This window comes from Triplophysa dalaica, chromosome 3, assembly GCF_015846415.1.
Source record: "Triplophysa dalaica isolate WHDGS20190420 chromosome 3, ASM1584641v1, whole genome shotgun sequence".
Lineage (NCBI taxonomy): Eukaryota > Metazoa > Chordata > Actinopteri > Cypriniformes > Nemacheilidae > Triplophysa > Triplophysa dalaica.
This window is the reverse complement of record NC_079544.1, coordinates 23915467-23936338: the sequence shown is the minus strand read 5'-3', so window position 1 is coordinate 23936338 and position 20872 is coordinate 23915467. Positions and strand designations below refer to the sequence as shown.

At 37.7% G+C, this 20872-nt stretch overlaps 1 protein-coding gene across 7 annotated transcripts; it reads left to right on the top strand.

Annotated features, from left to right (window-relative positions):
• Positions 1 to 2732: 2732 nt before the first annotated feature.
• LOC130417806 (uncharacterized) lies at positions 2733 to 19972 on the top strand. Of its 7 annotated transcripts, none has more exons than XM_056743608.1 (11): positions 2733 to 3111; positions 8141 to 8260; positions 8346 to 8507; positions 9848 to 9900; positions 10233 to 10295; positions 10439 to 10501; positions 12346 to 12417; positions 12557 to 14476; positions 14642 to 14718; positions 16293 to 17974; positions 18053 to 19972. In XM_056743608.1, the coding sequence occupies exons 3-8, from the start codon at positions 8429 to 8431 to the stop codon at positions 13151 to 13153; spliced, it is 927 nt and encodes a 308-aa protein (XP_056599586.1). In that variant the 5' UTR covers positions 2733 to 3111; positions 8141 to 8260; positions 8346 to 8428; the 3' UTR covers positions 13154 to 14476; positions 14642 to 14718; positions 16293 to 17974; positions 18053 to 19972. The 7 variants fall into 7 exon arrangements, 6 of the variants coding, with proteins under 6 accessions (XP_056599586.1, XP_056599584.1, XP_056599587.1 ...); XM_056743606.1 differs by having other exon boundaries at positions 16293 to 18340; positions 18436 to 19972; XR_008906223.1 differs by lacking the exon at positions 9848 to 9900 and adding an exon at positions 12080 to 12179 and having other exon boundaries at positions 9932 to 10295; positions 16293 to 19972.
• The last annotated feature ends 900 nt before the right edge of the window (positions 19973 to 20872 follow it).

The following is a 20872-nucleotide window of genomic DNA, read 5'->3' as shown; positions in this document are numbered from 1 at the left end:
TTCTCAAAACAACTTTTGTGTTCCGAATGGTAAGAATCATATACAGGTTTTGAATTAGATTTAGGGAGATAAAACGCTTTTATATATATATATATATATATATATATATATATATATATATATATATAGTATAAACTATTGATTTAAAGGGACAGTTCACCCAAAAATTTAAATTCTGTCATCTTTTATATAACCGCGAGTTGTTCCAAATTTATGAAGACAGAGAAAGATATTTAGAAGAATGCTTGTAACCCAACATTTCATGTCCAACAAGTACAAATAGTCAAAAGTGTCCCAGAACTGTTTGCTTTACATTCTTAAAAATATCTTCACATGTGTTCATCAGAATAAAGAAATTTATCAAGTCATTTTTCCAACACTCTTAGAAATAAAGGTGCTTTAAAAGGTTCTTCGATGCCATAGAAAAACCTTTTTTGTCTACATGGTTCCATAAATAACATTTACCATCCAAAGTGGTTGAGGTTATTAAAAAGGGGGAAGGAGGTGATTCTTAAAAGAATCTTTGACTCAATGGTTCTTTGTGGAACCAAAAATGGTGCTTCTATGACATCACAGTGAAGACCTTTGGTTACAAGCTTCGTTCAAATATCTTATTTTGGGTTCATCAGAACAAAGACATTTATAAAGATTTGGAACAACTTGAGAGTAGGTAAATAAAGACAGAATTTAGATTTTGATGTGAACTGTTCCTTTAAGTGGGAAATTATTTAATTATTTTTGGACGTCTTTTATCTTTACGATGAATGAATGCTCGAATTAATTTATTGACAACATAATTGATAAATTGTAAATGACAGCCTTTTCCCCTGCTCAACCAAGACAACGTTGGCACGACGTTGGATTATGACCAGGTTTATTGAATGGATAATACCAATCTGTTCAAATATTCAATGACCCAATGAAAACGCAGGTGTTTTAAGAAGTGTTTCAAAAGTCCAACTGTGTTAACCAGACCTGGTATTTTAAAATGCATTTGAGGCCAGTGGTCAAAGATACCCATCTACAAATGGAAACGCGTCAAGTCCAAACATCCATTTACTTTTAAAAAAGGCCTTTGGTAAAAGGGTTTGTGGAGTTTTTCAGGCTTCTAACATCTACGGGGTGTGTGATAGCCGTGAGGTTTGATGGTACTATTGATGGGAAAGTTGTAAGGAAAGTCACAGAGCCACTGAGGAATTTGATTACCTTCATCCATTATCCGCACAGTGAGCGACGGAGAAACTCACCATCTGTCATCCGTTTCATTAGCATCGTCAACACCTGCCCTGCCTGTTTACCACTTCTCTCTCTCTTTCATTCGCTCTCTCTCTCATCCAGATTTTTTTTAAACAAGCTTTTGATGAAATAATAAATGTTTTTCTCTGCTCATGTAAATATATTCTAATCCTGTTTAGTCGAGCATATGTGTTTCATATAAGCTCCCTTTCACAAGTTTGCGAAAGTTGTGCAGAGTGGAAGATTTAAAAAAGTGATGAAGTGATCTATCTATCTAAAGTGATATATCTATCTATCTATCTATCCATCCATCCATCCATCCAGCTATCCATCCAGCCATCCAGCCATCCATCCATCCATCCATCCATCCATCCATCCATCCATCCATCCATCCATCCATCCATCTATCTATCTATCTATCTATCTATCTATCTATCTATCTATCTATCATCTGTCGCTGTCCGTCTAAAACCAGACTGTCACCCAGCAACTAATGACAAACATACATGACAGATTGCAGACCTGCACACCTTGCCTTTTCAAAGTAAGGTAAAAGGAAAAAAGATGAAAACAGTCCTTCTGGTTACCACGGCATTCTGCATTCCTCCTCCAACCCTCTCTCCAAAATCCCCAGGTGCTGCTGCGGGCCCTATTAGAGCCCCACTCCCTGCCTCCAGCAGGCCATGCGTGTCCCCAATGACACTTTGTTGGATGAAAACCAAGTTTTTCCCCCTTTGCAGTCAGACAGCTCACTTCAAACCAATCAAAGGACAGGAAGAGAAGTGGGCGGAGCAATGGTAGGTAAAGCTGTCCCAGTGGACAGGTGGAACAGATCCGAACAGCAGAGATGCATGCTGTTGGACAACAAGACAGAGAGTGAAACACGACTGTCACAAACATCCAGTCAGGTCACACGTCTAGTTTTTTGTCTTTTTAATGAAAGAAATAGTGTCATTTACTTACTCTCTTTCTTTTCTGTAAAAGATAGAAAATGATTTGAAGAATGCTCACGTAATTTTCTTTATACAATGAAAGTATACAGTATATCACAGTTTTTCTCAATCGATTTGGTACATTTCTCTAAACTCAGGTAACAGCTCTCAAAACAGTTAACTATGGGATCAGAATTGTTTCATTATTCTGTATGTAGCCCAGTGGTAAACTTGGGTTTTATAGTGTAATGAAAACGCGGTAGATTATGATTAATCTCTAACTAAAAAATGAGTCACCTGACTATTAAAAAAATTAAACGTTTATTTAAAATAATTGGAGACATTGATTTCTAGAGAGGGAAATATTCAATTCATTTTACGTAATTAAAAGGAGATCAATATTTGTGATTTTATTTCATGTTACTATTTAATTGTTCATTTGGGTATTAATACTGTATAGATAATAGTGTGTGGATGTCTGTAGGACAACGGATACACGTGATCCGAAGTGAGTGCGGGGAGGGCGTGGTGTTGGTTTTTTCTTTTCCTTCTGGCGGGGACAGGTGTGAAGCAATGGTGCTGGTGCGTTTGAGAGATAGATAACGCCAGAAAGAGGAGTAAAGCGGAGGAAACTGAGCGGGGTGTTCAGAAAAGAGGATCGCGGACTCTGTGTTATTGAGCGACTGAGTGAGAAACGAAGCCGGAGACCCGTCTGACGGAGCGGGAGAAAAGGACCGGACGCGTGATCGAAGGTAGCCGCGATAGCTAGCCGCAGTGAGGTTACGCTGGCCGACCTGTCGATGAATCACACTGCCCGTGATCATCCGTACCAAGTATTTCCACGCTCTTAATGTGTTGCAAGTTTTTGTTCTGCGAACTCAATGTTTTGCAAGACCAACACAGGCCTGCACCGTGTTTTTTTCTCTCCGTTGAAAGCAGTACCGTGAGTGAACTGAATCGTGTGTGAATGCGTATGTGTGAGTGGGCCCACCACTGCATATGCTAGGGTTTGTTTCAGTATACGTGGCGACGTTTTTGCTTAATGTAAAGTTCTCTGTGTATTCTCAATTGTTAGTAAATAGATAAGGGAGGGGAATTTTTTGTTATTTATTTTGTATATTGTTTGATATTTTGATTTGGGGAAAGCTTTTATATTCTTTTTTGCAAATTCGGTGGTTTAAATAAACCAGGGTATTGCCCTATATTTTTTGCTAAACAAACAGCTATCTCTGGGTCTCATTATTTTTACATACTTTATTTTCCTAAGATTTCACAATTGATTAGAAACTTTAAAGGTGCACCTTCCTGGTATCCACCTGAACTACCCCGAACCCAAGCACCCATCATTCTCACTTAAGTAACAATCAAAGTAAGTGTACGGGTGCTACATGTATAAATAAACTACGATTCGCAAGTAAATATAGACAATTTTTACAAACATTTTTTAAATCCACATATGCACAAAAAGCGAACCATAAATACATGTTAGATGTTCCACAAAAATAAATGGAATTCACAAATAAATACAATGAGATTTGCAAATAAAAAAGATTTATTTAATTATATGTATTTGTGGATCGCCATCTTCACATTTGTGGATCGCTTTCTGCGCATTTGTGGATCGCTTTCTGCGCATTTGTGGATCGCTTTCTGTGCATTTGTGAATCGCTGCACGCATTTGTGGATCAGTGCGCGCATTTGTGAATTGCTCTCTGTGCATTTGTGGATTTTGAAACATTTCTAACGTCAAATCGTGCGCACAATCCACAAATAGGTGGACTCCGCCCACTATCTACGCAAGCCAATCGGTTAACTTCTGCTTTTGTTGTCCAATAGGCCACGTTCTAACTTCAGCCAATCACGTTTTGCACCGCACTAAGACGCAGGAGCTAACATGGCGACTACTGGCGGCCTAAAATCTGTGTTATACTAATAAAGAAAAATGGCCTCTTCTTTATACTATGTAATGATCGCTTGTGTTCATATACATTGTCCGTATTGTTACATATCTGCTGTATTTAAACGTGTATGACTTTATAACAGCGTGCACGGACTTGAGTGGAAAATTCCGGTGACTAGGGAGTCGGGACTGATTTGGTCTGCTGCCAGCCGTTTTATTGTGTTTATGTTCCAAAGGGCTGAATTCCGATTTTTTGCAACTGTCGGTGTACTACCAGTATACCGATTGCAAAATTAATGTGAAGGAAATCATCAGCATTTTGAATTTCTATGTCATTCATAATTCAAAATAAAACGTAATTTATACAGTCATCTCGATTTATCCCATTCCTGAATGATCTCTGCTGCTATCGCTACACTGTTCTGTTTACTGTCTAACTCTCTGCCATGCCAAAACTATATCATACCTGTTATATACATTAACAATAGTAAGCGTAGTCTTTAGTGGCAGCAGCGTAAGTAGACTATATTGCAAGATTATCATGTGGGATAAGTCTGTCCACAATGCTCCACATAGAAATACTGTAGTTGTATAATACATTTACACTAAACAGCTCACATAAAGTGACAAGACACAGGTAACAAAATAATAAAAAATGAATATGTAATAGACAATACACATATGAAAAAAACAATATATGTCAAAAGAGAACCGGATGCTATATTTTATGCATGTGCCATATATACAAGTTATAGGTGCTATAAAAATTGTGTAAGGTAATGGGATAGCTATATTATATATTAAATCAGTAACATATGTATAATAAATAAATATAAGTGTGAGTGAGTAGTTTAGTATTGCACATATTTATTGCACAGTGGGGAGAACATTTAACTGTTCAACTGTTCATGGGGTAGATGGCCTGAGGAAAGAAACTTGTCCTATGTTTGGCTGTTTTGGTGCTCAGTGCTCTGTAGCGCTGACCAGACGGCAGCAGTTCAAAGAGATGGTGTGAGGGGTCCAGCGAGATCTTGCGAGCCATTTTACTCGCTCACTCTGGATGAGTAAAGTTCTTGCAGTGATAACAGTAGTCTACCAGTGATTCGCTCAGCAGTCCGAAATATCCGCTGTAGTATTCGGAGTTTGTATGTGTGCCGAGCATGTTCACTGAAATTGAGAGAGAATAGGCTATGTCGCTTCTATATGCAGCAAGTTTTAAATTCAATTCAAGTTTATTTATATAGCGCTTTTCACAATGTGTATTGTTTCAAAGCAGCTTTACAGGGGCAAACAGGTAAAACAGAAAAGTTTAAACACAGCACAGTGCATGGTGTTTATACAACGAGTGAGATCATTCTAATGAATAATATCTAATTTCTAAATAAATAAATAAATGAATGAATGCAGTCTCCCGGTGAGCAGGCCAACACTGCCCTGCTGTGGCGAGGAACCCAAACTCCAATGATTGATTAATGGAGAAAAAAACCTCGGGAGAAACCAGGCTCAACCGGGAGGGGTTGATCCCCTCTGACGTGTCATAGCTGCACTCAAACTGCTGACATGTGATTTAAGTTTAGCATTTAATACCAGATATTGTAACTTCAGCATTAATAAGACAAATAGTCCGTCTTTGCTCTTGGTTGGGGATGTAGTGGTCTGAGCTGGGATGGTCCGATGGTCATATTTCTCTTGGCTGGTGGTGGAATTGCCTTAGATGGAGCTGGGATGGTCAGTCAGTCTGCAGATGTAGCTGGCTTAATCTCAAATTGGGGATGGGCATCTGTCAGTCGTCTGGTCACGGTGAAACTTCTTCCTACCTCGGGATGGGCATCCCGAGGCAGAGGCGGAAAGAGAATAAAGAGAATAATTAGCGTAGCTGCTGTTCATTAACTATGCATTAAGTGAAGGCTTGGCTGAAAAGATGTGTCTTTAATCTAGATTTAAATTGGGAGAGTGTGTCTGACCCTCGAATAGTATCAGGAAGGCTATTCCAGAGTTTAGGTGCTACGTATGAGAAAGCTTGACCCCCTTTGGTGGATTTTGTTATTCTAGGTGTTGTCCTAAGTTTTGAGATCTTAGAGAGCGTGTTGGGTTGTAACGTGATAAAAGCTCTGTTAAGTAAGTAGGTGCTAAACCGTTCAGGGCTTTGTAAGTAATTAAAATAATTTTAAAATCAATACGATACTTAATGGGTAGCCAGTGAAGCGATGATAAAACTGGGGTTGCGTGATCGTATTTTCTTGACCTAGTAAGAACTCTGCCAGCTGCATTCTGAACTAACTGTAGTTTGTTTATCGATCATACAGGACAACCACTAAGTAAAGCATTACAATAGTCAAGCCGTGAGGTCACAAATGCATGAATAAGCTTTTCTGCGTCTGCAACACATAAACTATTTCGTAATTTGGCAACATTTCTAAGGTGGAAGAAGGCTGTTTTTGTGATATTTGAGATGTGATTTTTAAATGACAGGTTGCCGTCTAATATAACGCCTAGGTCTTTAACTGTATTTGTTGGAATAACAGTGCAGCTTTCAATTTGCAGGCTGTAATCGGAGATATTCTGTTTACTTGATTTTGGTGCTATAAGTAATATTTCTGTTTTGCTAGAGTTTAAAAGGAGGAAATTACTAGTCATCCAATGTTTTATGTCCTCGATGCACTCTGCCAGTTTGGATAGCTTAAAGGAATCATCTGGTCTTGATGAGATATATAGCTGAGTATCATCTGCATAACAGTGGAAGCTAATTCCATGTTTTCTAATAATGTTGCCGAGGGGCAGCATGTATATGGAGAAAAGCAAGGGTCCTAAAACCGATCCCTGAGGTAATCCATAATTTACTTGCGTAAGATTTGAAGATTTCCCATTTAAATGGACGTATTGATATCGGTCTGTTAAGTAGGATCTGAACCATTGCAGTGCCTGTCCCTGAATACCGATATAACTGTGTAAACGATCTAGTAGTATTTTATGGTCTACAGTATTGAAAGCAGCACTAAGGTCAAGCAGGACTAAGAGTGAGATGTTACCTTCATCTGAAGCAATAAGGAGGTCATTTGTAATTCTAACGAGCGCAGTTTCAGTGCTGTGATGCGGTCAAAAGCCAGACTGAAACTTTTCGTTCATGTCATTATTTTGTAGGAAGGTACACAGTTGAGTTGACACTTATTTTTCTAGTATTTTAGACAAGTACGGTAGATTTGAAATTGGTCTATAGCTTACAAGTTCATTGGGGTCTAAGTTTGGTCTTTTGATGAGAGGCTTGATTACAGCCAGCTTAAAGGGGCTGTAATCAATAAATGACTTCATTGATCAACACAAAATTACAATGCTAGAGCACTTCAATTAACTTGAACGTTTAGCAATCTTTAAAAGTACGTCTCTTGATGTACACGACGCGGAAGAGCCATTTTTTGGTTAACAGACTGATTCGAGCCTACCTGAGCATGCTTGTTTTTTTCTAAACGAAATCAAGTAAAACAAAATAATTGCCTTTTAATTGCAGGTCACTGGCATTGTAAACCAAAATCAACCGATCCCGTGATCCCGGGACACCTTCCTCATATTTTCGGGGATCTCTGTATGAAAATGGCTTTACTGAAATGCCCAGTAATGTCCAGTGCCTTTTGTGCATTTGTATGGAGAACTCATTAATTTGTACAATTGGCTTCAGTTCATTTTTCAGTTAATTTTTATTTTCATTTATTTATTTTTATTTTATCAGCTGTTACTGACATGAAGATCAATCTAATCTGCATACAACTGTAACAGTTCTTTATGCAACATTGTAGAAAGATTTTGTAACTGTGACTGAAATGTTGTCATTTTACTTAGACCACATTACAGATCTCTATGAGTTATGATTGATGTTTTTTAAGGTTTCTGCAGATATTTCAGCTTAATAATCATACGTAACGATGACTGTCAAATCATTATGTTCAGTATTACTCAGTTCAGTATTGAAGTATTGAGTATGTTTTAACAGAATGTTTCATACATTACGTAGGATGATTTATGTAGAAAACAGTAAATCACAAAAAAACGATTTGCTGTTTTTTCTGGACCTTTACAGAAAATGTCAGGAGAAAGGCCCAAGAGAGCTAAAAAAAAACAAAAGACGAGGCTGTCTATTATGCATCAATCTGTAAAGATAAGGGTGGATTTGTTGCAAAATACATTAATTCATTCAAAGGTAAGTAACTAATATGTATGTTTCAGTCAGGGATCTCCAACACCTTTTTTGGAACTTTTCTCTAATATGACTTATTCTCTGTTAGGTCGGGGAGTGTTTACCTCTTTCACTTTAATAAAGGCGATTTTCTTATTGAATATCGAGGAGAGGTCATAAATAAAGAAGAAAATGAAAGAAGACATAAACTTTATGACAATGCACTCGAAGTGTTTTTATTTGAGTTCCGTTTTAATGGAAAACAATTATGGTATGTATATGGCTTTATTCGACTTATAATGTAAATATTGCAAATGAACAAAGATGCAAGTCAATCAGAAACTAGTAACTTCTATGTACTTAATTTGTTACTATGAAGTTCCGGTCCTGATTGGTTGAGCCGAGTTCGAAGCCCTTATGAAATACCCCGATATATAACTGCTGACTGCATTACACACCCTAAATATCACTTAATTTGCTTTATTTTATGAAACCTTGCTACGCATATGAAACAACAGTTTTATAAAGGCAGTAAGCCTCATGAAGAAAGTGGGATACAAGTGCATTTTATAACAGCTACATGGTTTAATGACACCCTTAGCTGTTATAAAATGCACTGTGACCCACTGCTTAGGGGTGTGCGATATGACGATATTAGATCGCGAACGATTAAAATGACTGCACGATCCACTTTTTCGGGAAAATCGTTAAATACCTATATAGTAGTGTTCTATAGAATTCGTCAACATACTTGCGATAGATTGCGCCATGTTAACAAGCTCGTATAAGTTGCTTGTGAATTCAGTAAGATTAAGTGAAGTGAAGATGGAGGGAAACACGGAGGACTTGGTCCCTAAAAAAATTCTACATCAGTAATATTGAAATGGTTTGGGTTTTCCCCAACTGACACGGCCCAAACAACAGTTATTTGCAAATGTGGCAATGATACGATTCGAGCGTCGTAAGGCAACACAACGAACCTTTTTAACCACCTCAAAATAAAAGGGACTGAAAGAGTATGCCGACAGTCAAATTATAAAGGGATCCCACGCGAGTAAATCAGGTACAACCAAGCATACGGAAACTAAAGGGCTTAAACAACGACTTTAGCGAAAGAACCATTTGAGAAAGGAACTCCGTATCCGTATGACAGAATGAACAAGCGCTGGAAAGATGTCACTGACGCGGTCGCATTTTACCTGGCCAAAGACATGATTCCCATAAAGACTGTGGAAAATGAGGGCTTTAAAAAACTGCTCAAAGTCGTAGATCCACGTTAAGAAATACCCTGCCAAAAATATTTATCCTCCACGCCCATTCCACAGCTTTACTCCGAGTTCCGCAACAAGATGAAAAACAAAATACAAAATGTAAAGTTTTTTGCTAACAGCTGATTTATGGTCTTGCACTTGCATTAAATATTAACTTGATTAAAATATTCTTCAAAATATAAATGGTAAATAGTATATTTTTATATGGGGACTTAGTTTGGCTGTATTGAAGCCCCTTTAATTTGCAAAATAGTCTTAAAACCAACTTGAAGAAGAACCGCGATAAAATCGTGAATCGTGATCTATCTGGAAAAAATCGTGATTTGAATTTTTTTTCTAGATCGCCCACCCCTACCACTGCTTCACATGGTTATTGCTCTATTACACCCTAAGGTACAGTACCATTCTGTTTTTGCTGTTTCAGGGTTGATTCTGAGAAGGAAGATGACTCTTTAGGGCGTCTTGTTAATGATGACCACCTGAACCCCAACAGCAAAATGAAAATAATAACCGTGGACAAAAAGCCCCATCTGTGTTTATTTGCTATAAAGGACATTAGTCTTGGGGAGGAAATACGTTATAACTATGGGGGTTCTGAATGGCCATGGAGACACCAAGTATTTAAAGATAATTTTAACAGATACATATTTCTTAATTTTTATTTTGCTAATTATTCAAACAAAGCTTCAATTATGTAGAGAAATGAATATGCTAATACTACACAGGTAACTTCAGAGACTGTTGAACCTGCCTCACTCGTCTGTGGAGATGGGAGTAAAACACAGACGGTAAGTTTTTGTGAAGTGAATGAATGCTCTGTCTTATGGTTTTATCCATTTGTACTTGTTCATTCACAAAGGTTTCTGTTAAAACAGTTGGTCAGTCTCATTGAGAACCTAATGTCCTTATACTTTATTTTTAATCTACACAGGTAACTTCAGAGACTGTTGAACCTGCCTCACTCGTCTGTGGAGATGGGAGTAAAACACAGACGGTAAGTTTTTGTGAAGTGAATGAATGCTCTGTCTTATGGTTTCTATATGGGTTGTCTTGTATGACCTCATATTTACTGTTTATGTCATGTTGTGGGGGGTGGGGTGAAGATCCATTTTTCAGTTACTACAGTCAGATTGGGCTTTGGGTTGTTGTTGTGTGTCCTCATATTTGCTGTTTATGTCGTGTTGTGGGGGGTGGGGTGAAGATCCATGTTTCAGTTACTACAGTCAGATTGGGGTTTGGGTTGTTGTTGTGTGTCCTCATATTTGCTGTTTATGTCGTGTTGTGGGGGGTGGGGTGAAGATCCATGTTTCAGTTACTACAGTCAGATTGGGGTTTGGGTTGTTGTTGAGTGTCCTCATATTTACTGTTTATGTCGTGTTGTGGGGGGTGGGGTGAAGATCCCTGTTTCAGTTACTACAGTCAGATTGGGCTGTGGGTTGTTGTTGAGTGTCCTCATATTTACTGTTTATGTCGTGTTGTGGGGGGTGGGGTGAAGATCCATGTTTCAGTTACTACAGTCAGATTGGGGTTTGGGTTGTTGTTGAGTGTCCTCGTATTTACTGTTTATGTCGTGTTGTGGGGGGTGGGGTGAAGATCCATGTTTCAGTTACTACAGTCAGATTGGGGTTTGGGTTGTTGTTGAGTGTCCTCATATTTACTGTTTATGTCTTGTTGTGGGGGGTGGGGTGGGGTGAAGATCCATGTTTCTGTTACTACAGTCAGATTGGGCTTTGGGTTGTTGTTGTGTGTCCTCATATTTACTGTTTATGTCGTGTTGTGGGGGGAAGATCCATGTTTCAGTTACTACAGTCAGATTGGGCTTTGGGTTGTTGTTGTGTTTCCTCATATTTACTGTTTATGTCGTGTTGTGGGGGGTGGGGTGAAGATCCATGTTTCTGTTTCCTCAGTCAGATTGGGCTTTGGGTTGTTGTTGAGTGTCCTCATATTTACTGATTATGTCGTGTTGTGGGGGGTGGGGTGAAGATCCATGTTTCTGTTACTACAGTCAGATTGGGCTGTGGGTTGTTGTTGAGTGTCCTCATATTTACTGTTATGTCGTGTTGTGGGGGGTGGGGTGAAGATCCATGTTTCTGTTACTACAGTCAGATTGGGCCTTGGGTTGTTGTTGTGTGTCCTCATATTTACTGTTTATGTCGTGTTGTGGGGGGTTGGGTGAAGATCCATGTTTCTGTTACTACAGTCAGATTGGGCTTTGGGTTGTTGTTGAGTGTCCTCATATTTACTGTTTACGTCGTGCTGTGGGGTGTAGGGTGAAGTCAGACTCTGCCATTACTATTTACTGGTCGATTCATATTGTTTACATTTGCATACATTGTATACTCACCCCTTTAAAATCCACCACAGAGCCCCACCACATAACAAATCCCAATTTCACCGCTGGTAATACAAACATTTTATACATATATTTTTATCTTGATAGTATTATATTTATTTGATTTTAATCCCAACCCTGTAGTTAAACACCTAACATCTATTTTAGATGGAATGATAAGATTCATTTGTTTTTATTTTTTCATAATTTATATATATACATATATTTTTGTTGTTGCAGATTTGCAAACATGACATAATTTCTTCAGTTGTATCAAGTTTGGATAAATGTGCCCGCTGTACTGGGCCCTATTCTACTTTTAAGTGGATTGGTGTGAAGTGTAAGAAATATGTTTTCACTCGTAAATGATACTGCAATGTGTATGCCAATGTGTAACCAGTATTTAATCATTTCTTAAATTCAAAAAAAAATTCTGAAGTTTGGTAGAAACCATCTAATTTAGAGCAAATCTCAGTAACCAACCTTATATTTATTATTGTGTCTAGTCTGTTCATGTTTCTGGCATAAATCCTGCTACAACCAGACTGTATCGCCCAAACCACGACTCAGTCAAATCAGTAAGTGTATTCTATTAAATTATATTATATATTATAAAGAATGTTATAGAATAGTTCACTTATAATTAAACAAGTATATTTATCATTTTGAAAATGTCTATATTTGATATATTCTTTATATATATTTTTCCTATTACAGAATTCTGATGAATTATTTAGTGATAACTCGGATGAGGACTATATTCCCAGTGATTTTTCACATGATTCAGAATCTGAAAGGTTCTCTTTAGATCCAACTAAACCACATGCTAAACCAATCTCCATCATAGACAGCCAAGAAAAAATTGTAGTTAAAGGGGCTGAGGATACTACGGAATTTGAGGAAGTGGCTGAGGATACTACGGAATTTGTGGAAGTGGCTGAGGATACTAAAGAATGTGAGAAAGGTCCATCTGTACCGTCCACAGACATATCGACTTCAGTTCATAAGAATTTCTGTTTTATTTATGAAAAACCCCAATCAAAATTCACAAGACACATGAAAGTTCACGAAAAAACAAATGCGGAAGTTGCTAGGGCTTTGGCCTTGCCAAAACATTCCAAGCAACGTAAGAAATTACTGGAGAACCTAAGAAATAAGGGAAATTATGAACACAATGCAAGTGTTTTAGCTGGTGGATCTGGCCAATTAAAAATCAAACGTATTCCGAAGAAAAATTACAATCCAACTGATTATGTGAGTTGTGTATATTGCCATGCAATGTCCCTACGCAGAGATCTATGGAGAGACATGTAAACTGTCTTTCTAAGCCAGCTGATCAGGAACAACCAGGAAGAAATGGGGTACTGGGTTTAGCAACAATGTCTGATTCAGTTCTCTATCAGCAGATGTCACAGGATGTTTGGAAACTCCTAACACCAATGAAAGATGATGACATCTCTGCTGCAGTGAGAAGTGATTTCTCTATCCTACAGCTGGCACAGTCATTTTTAAATAAACATGGTCAAGATCGGTGTAAATATGATTACATTAGACAGAACCTCAGAGAGGTTGGAAGACTTCTTTTGATCATGCAAAAGCAATCTTCATTGCATACGATTGAGGATGCTGTTAAGCCTGAAAATTATGGAATGGTTATACAGGCTGTCAAAACAGTATCTGGGTATGATGCAGCAAAACACACTTATCGCACTCCAAGCCTTGCTATTAAACTGGGTCACTCTTTGAACAAGATATGTGACATCATACACTGCAGAGCGTTAATGGCCGAAGTTGATGCAAGGATTAAGTCAACCCAGACTTTCAAAGAGTTGTGTAATTCTGAGTGACCGGAACTGGTGTCTCATGGAGCTTTTGACCACTTTACACGAAGGACATTTCAATAAACCATCCACCCTGCCGTTTACTGAAGATGTTCAGCGTCTTCATCAACATCTTGAAACAGTCAGTGAATTAGCTTCTGGGAACTTGAAGAAGACCACATCACCTCAAGTATAAGGAGAACTGTGCAGATCGACTGTTGCGAAAATTATAATCTTCAATCGAAGGTGTGGAGGAGAAGTTGCAAGGATGCAGCTTAAAAGTTTCCTAGAGAGGGACACAACTCCTCTTCACAAAGATGTCGCGGTTGGGCTCACAAAATTTGAGCAGAAACTTTGTGCCCATTTTAGTCGAGTGGAAATTAGGGGTAAAAAAGGGCGTAAGGTAGCAGTGCTGCTATGCCCAGACGTGGTGGAAGCTTTAAGACTCCTCATCAGCAGAAGACAAGAGTGTGGAGTTCCTAATGACAATGCATTTCTTTTTGCAAGACCAAAGTGTTTGACTCCGTATCGTGGACAAGACTGTCAGATCAGTGTGTTGCTAAAAATCCGGAACTCCTTCGGTCAACACAATTACGCAACCATATTGCAACATTGTCGCAGGTCCTTAACCTCAAAAACCATGAGTTGGATCAAGTCGCGGACTTCTTAGGCCATGATATTCGTGTCCACAGAGAATATTACAGACTTCCAGAGACTACAACCCAGCTGGCCAAAATATCTAAGCTTCTGCTTGCCATGGAGAAAGGTTCTCTTGCAAGTCTTCAAGGCAAAACACTAGAAGAGATTGAGATTGAAGGTAAGTCAATTGAAGTTGTTACAAATTAGATTTTACATTAGTGTATGGTTTACAATATATTTTAGTGTTCCTAGACCAAGTTTCACACAGACTGTATATCTTTACCGAAACAATACTTATCAGATTTCAGAATTGTCATTCTGTGTTCATTTTTTTTTTTTTTAGAAAACATACACTTAACTGATATTCAAGTGGTGACAGTGATGCTGGGGAGACAGATCCACTGACACGAAGTGAAATTGGTAAAAGTGCATAAACATACAATTGGCAAATCATGAAAGTCAAGTTATTCATAAGATGCATCACAAGCTATTTATGTTATGTTATATATTTATGCTATATATATATACTGTATATAGAAAGAGTTTGGTTCCAAAATGAGATAACTCTGTTTTTAAATCTTTTCAAAATTCATGTTAATTTATGTTAACACGTTTTTAATGTGTTAGTTAGCTGTATTTCTTGAGTTATTAAGGCTTCATTCGAAATAAACAAACTGCATTTCAAGTAATATAAATCAAACTTAAATTAAAAAACTTGATTTTTCAAAAAGTTATAACATTTTGGAACCAAACTCTTTATATATGTATATATACACTAGTCATCATTTGAAGTGGATCAAAAAAGTTAATCAAAATTGTCCTAAGACAAGAACAGGTATTGTTCAAAAGTCATGTATAAACACTTAGGTATAATCAATGTTGTCATCAATGGGATTTCATTCCTCATCACTTTTAATGATGCCCGGATATGATTTTTTTTTCACATGGTGTGAATTGACTTGTCACACATTTAAGTGTCAGCAGATGAATAATCTCTGTACTGTAAACCAAGCATGAATTGCATGGTTTAACAAATGCCTGAAACAAGTCATGAATAAAAAACAACAAATGAAGCAAAAGCCTTAAATGATAACCAGTTCCCAATTTTGGACACCTGTGACAGGTCAATTGGAACCTAGTCACAAACAATCATGTCTGGTGACCATCAAAAGCCATTAAGGATGACATTTCTTAAATGACAACATAGACTTATAACGGACTTTCATGTTATGCACGAATTGTTAAAGAAACACATTTTGAATTTAGAACAACTTTGATAAAAGGTTTTGATCCACTTCAAACGTTGACTAGTATATATACAGATGTATCTAAAAAAATAGAATATCATGAAAAAGGTCAATATTTTTGTCACAAATTTCATAAAGAGAAAACCCATATATTATATAGGTTCATTTAACATAGAGTGAAATATTTCAAGCCGTTAAATCTTGGAAGTTTTGATGATTATGGCTTACAGATAAGAAAATTAGAATATTACAAATAATTAAAAACATTCTATTTTAAACGGAATGTCAACAGAACATTTGTTAACATCCATTTAACTAGCATGTTCAGCAAGGTTTGATTCATTTCATGTAGACCAAGCAGTGCCTACTGTATGTGACAGTATTGTATTATTCCTTTCATAGATGTTGAGACTGCTTTAGAAGATCCATCTCCAATATTACTAATATTTTAAACCAAGTGTCAGACTTTTCATTTCATTGTGTTCATTTGCAATTTGACATTATGCATTGAAATGTAACATCAAGATTGGAAAGCAAAATCTTACAAGAATGGTATAAACTACCTTCTTATCTGCTTTCCTAATAATTATAAGCAGGCCAAAACAGCCGCTCGACACTTCAGTAGAGACTAGCAATGATTCATACAAGGCTAGAATAAAGATGACTATTAGCCCATTGGGAGACTAAGGAGATGAGATCGAGTCATCATGGTGTTTACTATAGGAATCTGTTTTTCTTTTTTTGTAGTAGTACTTGAAAATCCTGCTGAAAAGGATGCCAGAAGGAAACAAAAGCAGCCATGGTCTCCGACCGAAATCGCAGCAGTGATGAGACATTTTAAAAGCTACATCAAACAGGGAAAACTTGCCACTAAAATTGATTGCCAGCAGTGCAAGAGTTCTGAGCACCCAGCTTTGTCAAACCGCTCTTTACAAAACATTAGAGATTTTGTCAGGAATAGGGGTTTGACAAGAAAGAGGCAGGCCCAAAATACTTAATGTGTTTTGGTCATTTTGTTTTGTGTTTTTTTATGTGTTATTAAGGTTATAAACTTCTGTTTACAAATATCATATGCTTTGTTCTTTAATATATTATTTAGTTTACTCAATGCATTCCCATACTTGGTGTACTGTTTTATGTTTTCATATCTATATGTAACAAATGGCATGTTGATAAAGTCACATCACAGAAAAAACAAGTCCTTGTATACACTCTTTGAAAGGTTGTATGCGTTATAGGATTGCTATATGAGGTCAAATGTACAGACAGCTGGATTGTTATTACAAAATCAATTTTGTCAGTGTGATCAGGATGCGAACAGAACAAGAGGACTTTTGTTTTGTCCTGGAGAATTGTATTTTGCGATTTCAGCTTGCTGGATGTACCTTTATCCTGCTTAGTACAGATTTAAACTCCAAGAAGAAAAATCAGTTTGGAAGTTACTAACATTTAAAATTAATTTCATAAACATCATTATTTTGATATAATATTACTTTAATATATGTTATTAAATTGCACCAGTCGAAGTGTCTCACTGTACCTGGATAAGCCTTGTGTTACCAGTTTCAGCAGACCTAAGGGTGTTGCCTCAGTTTGATGAACCATTTGTTGTCTTACATGTCTTTATGTTTGTGTTTAACAATTTGTCCTCATAGATCATTTATGTCCTTAAAATACACAACTTTTTCACTTCTGTGTTTTTAAGTTTTCAGTTACATTCACTTTAGCTACAGTTGTGTTCAAAATTATTCAACCCCCAATGAAATTGATTGTTTTGGTCGGTTTGACATTGATTATGATCATTCAGTCATCCTGCTTACAATTAAATCAAAGAGGCACGTGTAGGTCAGACAAATTTAACATAACATTTATAATGAAATACCCACAAATGTCTTTTCTGAGCTCACATCATTATCAGTTTTATTCAACCCCCAAGTGACATTCGATCTTAGTACTTAGAACAACATCCTTTTACAGTTATAACAGCTTTTAAACGTGAAGCATAGCTTGACACAAGTGTCTTGCAGCGATCTACGGGTATCTTCGCCCATTCATCATGGGCAAAAGCCTCCAGTTCAGTCACATTCTTAGGCTTGCGCACTGCAACTGCTTTCTTTAAGTCCCACCAGAGGTTCTCAATCGGATTTAAGTCTGGTGACTGCGATGGCCACTTCAAAATGTTCCAGCCTTTAATCTGCAACCATGCTCTAGTGGACTTGGAGGTATGCTTGGGATCATTGTCCTGTTGAAAGGTCCAACGTCTTCCAAGCCTCAGGTTTGTGACGGACTGCATCACATTGTCATCCAATATCTCCTGGTACTGAAGAGAATTCATGGTACCTTGCACACGCTGAAGCTTCCCAGTACCTGCAGAAGCAAAACAGCCCCAAAGCATGATTGACCCCCCGCCATGCTTCACAGTAGGCAAGGTGTTCTTTTCTTGTTCTTCCTCCTCCAAACATAGCGTTGATCCATGAGCCCAAACAGTTCTAATTTTGTTTCATCAGTCCACAGAACACTATCCCAAAACTTCTGTGGTTTGTCCACATGACTTTTGGCATACTGCAGTCGACTCTTCTTATTCTTTGGGGACAGCAAGGGGGTGCGCCTGGGAGTTCTGGCATGGAGGCCTACATTTCGCAGGGTGCGCCGTATTGTCTGAGCAGAAACTTCAGTACCCACATCTGACAAATCTTTTTTCAGTTCCTCAGCAGTCACACGGGGACTTTTCTCCACTCTACGCTTCAGGTAGCGCACAGCAGTCGAAGTCAGCATCTTCTTTCTGCCACGACCAGGTAGCGTTTCAACAGTGCCCTTTGCCTTGAATTTGCGAATGATGCTTCCTATGGTGTCTCTTGGTATGTTTAACATCTTTGCAATCTTCTTATAGCCATTGCCCTTCCTGTGAAGAGTAATCACCTGTTCTCTTGTCTTCCTGGACCATTCTCTTGACCTCACCATGTTTGTAACCACACCAGTAAATGTCTAGAAGGAGCTGAGTATCACAGTCATTTTAAAGCTGCCTAATTGGTGCTTATTAGGCTTTATTGCTGCTCCCTGATATCCACAGGTGTTTTCAATACCTGATTGAAAACACTTCATTGAACCTCTGTTCTTCAGAGTGGTAGTCTTTAAGGGGTTGAATAATTATGTCAATGAAGAATTCACAAAAGAAACATTTACTACTGTATTAGAAAACTAATTGATGTCATTTTAGTTGCATATGGTTCTTTAAGAAGTCCTTGTAGGATTTCATTCTGAATACAATTACAAATGTAAACTAAATTCCCTAAAACCATTTACAGCATTGGGGGTTGAATAATTTTGAACACAACTGTAAGTCTGTTGGCATCAGGTGTTTATAGATGTGAATAGATAAATATATGGCATGGTTGGAACTGCTGTGTGGGCCCTAGATATCCATGGTAGTCCAGAGATGAGACATTTAGAGACAAAAAGCAGGTATTAGGGTAGAGGCCATTCACACTTCTATGTACATTAATCTATGTGTTTGATTCTGATTAAGCTTATTATTGCAGCATAACATTGTTTGGGCATTGAATTATGTGTATGCTTGGTTAATGAGATGAGTTTGTTGACTTAAACGAATGGAGTCTGTCTGAATCCTAAACAGGGCTGGGGAGGCTGTTTCAACGTTTATGAGCTTAGTAAGAAAACTATCCACTACCTTTACAGGATATTGATATTTGATATTCATAAGATTATTAACAGACCAGATCTTTGTGACCACAAGGTTTGACAGACAGTTGTCTGATAAGAGTCATATGCAATGTAATGCTTTACTCAGTTTTTGTCATGGTTCAGCAATGTCCTTTAATATACAATGCCATCATTTCCTATTAATTCATGCGTGTCCCATTAATACACTTTTACGACATGTGTGTGTGTTTTATAGCTACTGTCCTTATAAAAACGTTTTTGTCATAGGCGGGACTTGCATGTAATTATAATATGTCCTCATAATTGTGTATTTTGTCAGGTTGTCATATTATCAGTTGTGTTGTGTTTAAATTTATTCTAAAGTGAGATCTGTGTTGTGCAACTCAAATAACATTTTTTGATGTACAGCACAACTCTCTAGTGCAAGCGGAAAGGTGTGTCCCTCTATTACAGCAAAAAACTGGTTTGGGCTAAAGTAGGGTGACCACCTGCTAATAAGCCCAAGGGGGGACAAGGGGTATGTTTCTGAGGGACAATGTGGGACACTGGCTGGCACGGCGGTGCCCCCACTCCCCAGACAGACTCACAGATAGTGGTTTACCCATTTCTAGCACATACCACCTTACATGGTATATTAATAATGCCCTTTTCCCCTAAACATGTGTAATTGCTGATGTATGCTCATGAATAGGCCAGCCAATGTATATTTTTTTAAAATAAAGATTCACAATATTTTGAACATTCAATGAATTGACAAATGCACTTCCACTTACGATTTACTTTAGCTATTTAATTTCCCCAGTCTTTCTTTTACCCACACCTTCTCTTTTTAATTAATGGCTCAGACCCCCCTAAAGTTCTAGCTCAGTCCCCTCTAAAATATTGTGTGTAATGAAATCTGCACAAGAATTCGAGATCGCTTTATTGCCCCCTTTAAAACTCTTATTATGAAAACGGCGTTAGGCTGCGTTATTTAGCGCATTCTTCAGTTCACACACGTCAGCACATTGGAGTTAACTTCATTAGCAGAGTAACTTTACAAGGTGTGTTCATTAACATGACATCTGCATTTTTGCCATTCTTTGTTATAAATGCATCTTAATATGATGTGGAAGCGATACAAGACCCTTTCCCATTCACTGTTTAAAAGTTTTATGTGCGTTCACCCCTCGTTAACTATTTGTAAACGTTACCTCGAGAAAAAGGAAAGCACTAAACACCAATGACAGCATACTTCCACGATTAAGATGATATTGTAGCGCACAGAAAGTGTCATTAAAGATGATGTGCTATAGTTATAGAGAGTTGACGGTAGTTTTGACAGCTCTGGAAAGAGGACGGGCAGATAAGAGTTACTGTAGTTCAGCCCGGTGCGGCAGTGTTATTCATTGTTCTGAGTTCTGAGGAAATAAAAGTGTACAGAAGCTCTATGTCGTTTTTCAGACGCTTCAGTATTTTTATCATTAATTGAAAACATATTGTGGATGTAATAGAGTAACACGCAGTCATGCAGAGAGAGTGACAGCGCTAGTGCAAAACAGAATGAATGGCAGGGAAACATATTAAGTTATTTTTACTAAATAATGATTCAACAGTTGATTGTGACATTTTATTTTATGGATTTGTGACTGTTGTTGTCATTTTGA

What these genes read in the sequence shown, in the direction of transcription:
- LOC130417806 (XM_056743609.1), top strand. Translation starts at nt 8,429, where the DNA reads ATGAAAGAAGACATAAACTTTATGACAATGCACTCGAAGTGTTTTTAT. An exon ending in TTTAATGGAAAACAATTATG is followed by an intron (nt 8,508 to 9,847) that starts GTATGTATATGG and finishes TTTTTTTTCTAG; the next exon opens with ATCGCCCACCCCTACCACTG. An exon ending in ACCACGACTCAGTCAAATCA is followed by an intron (nt 12,418 to 12,556) that starts GTAAGTGTATTC and finishes TTCCTATTACAG; the next exon opens with AATTCTGATGAATTATTTAG.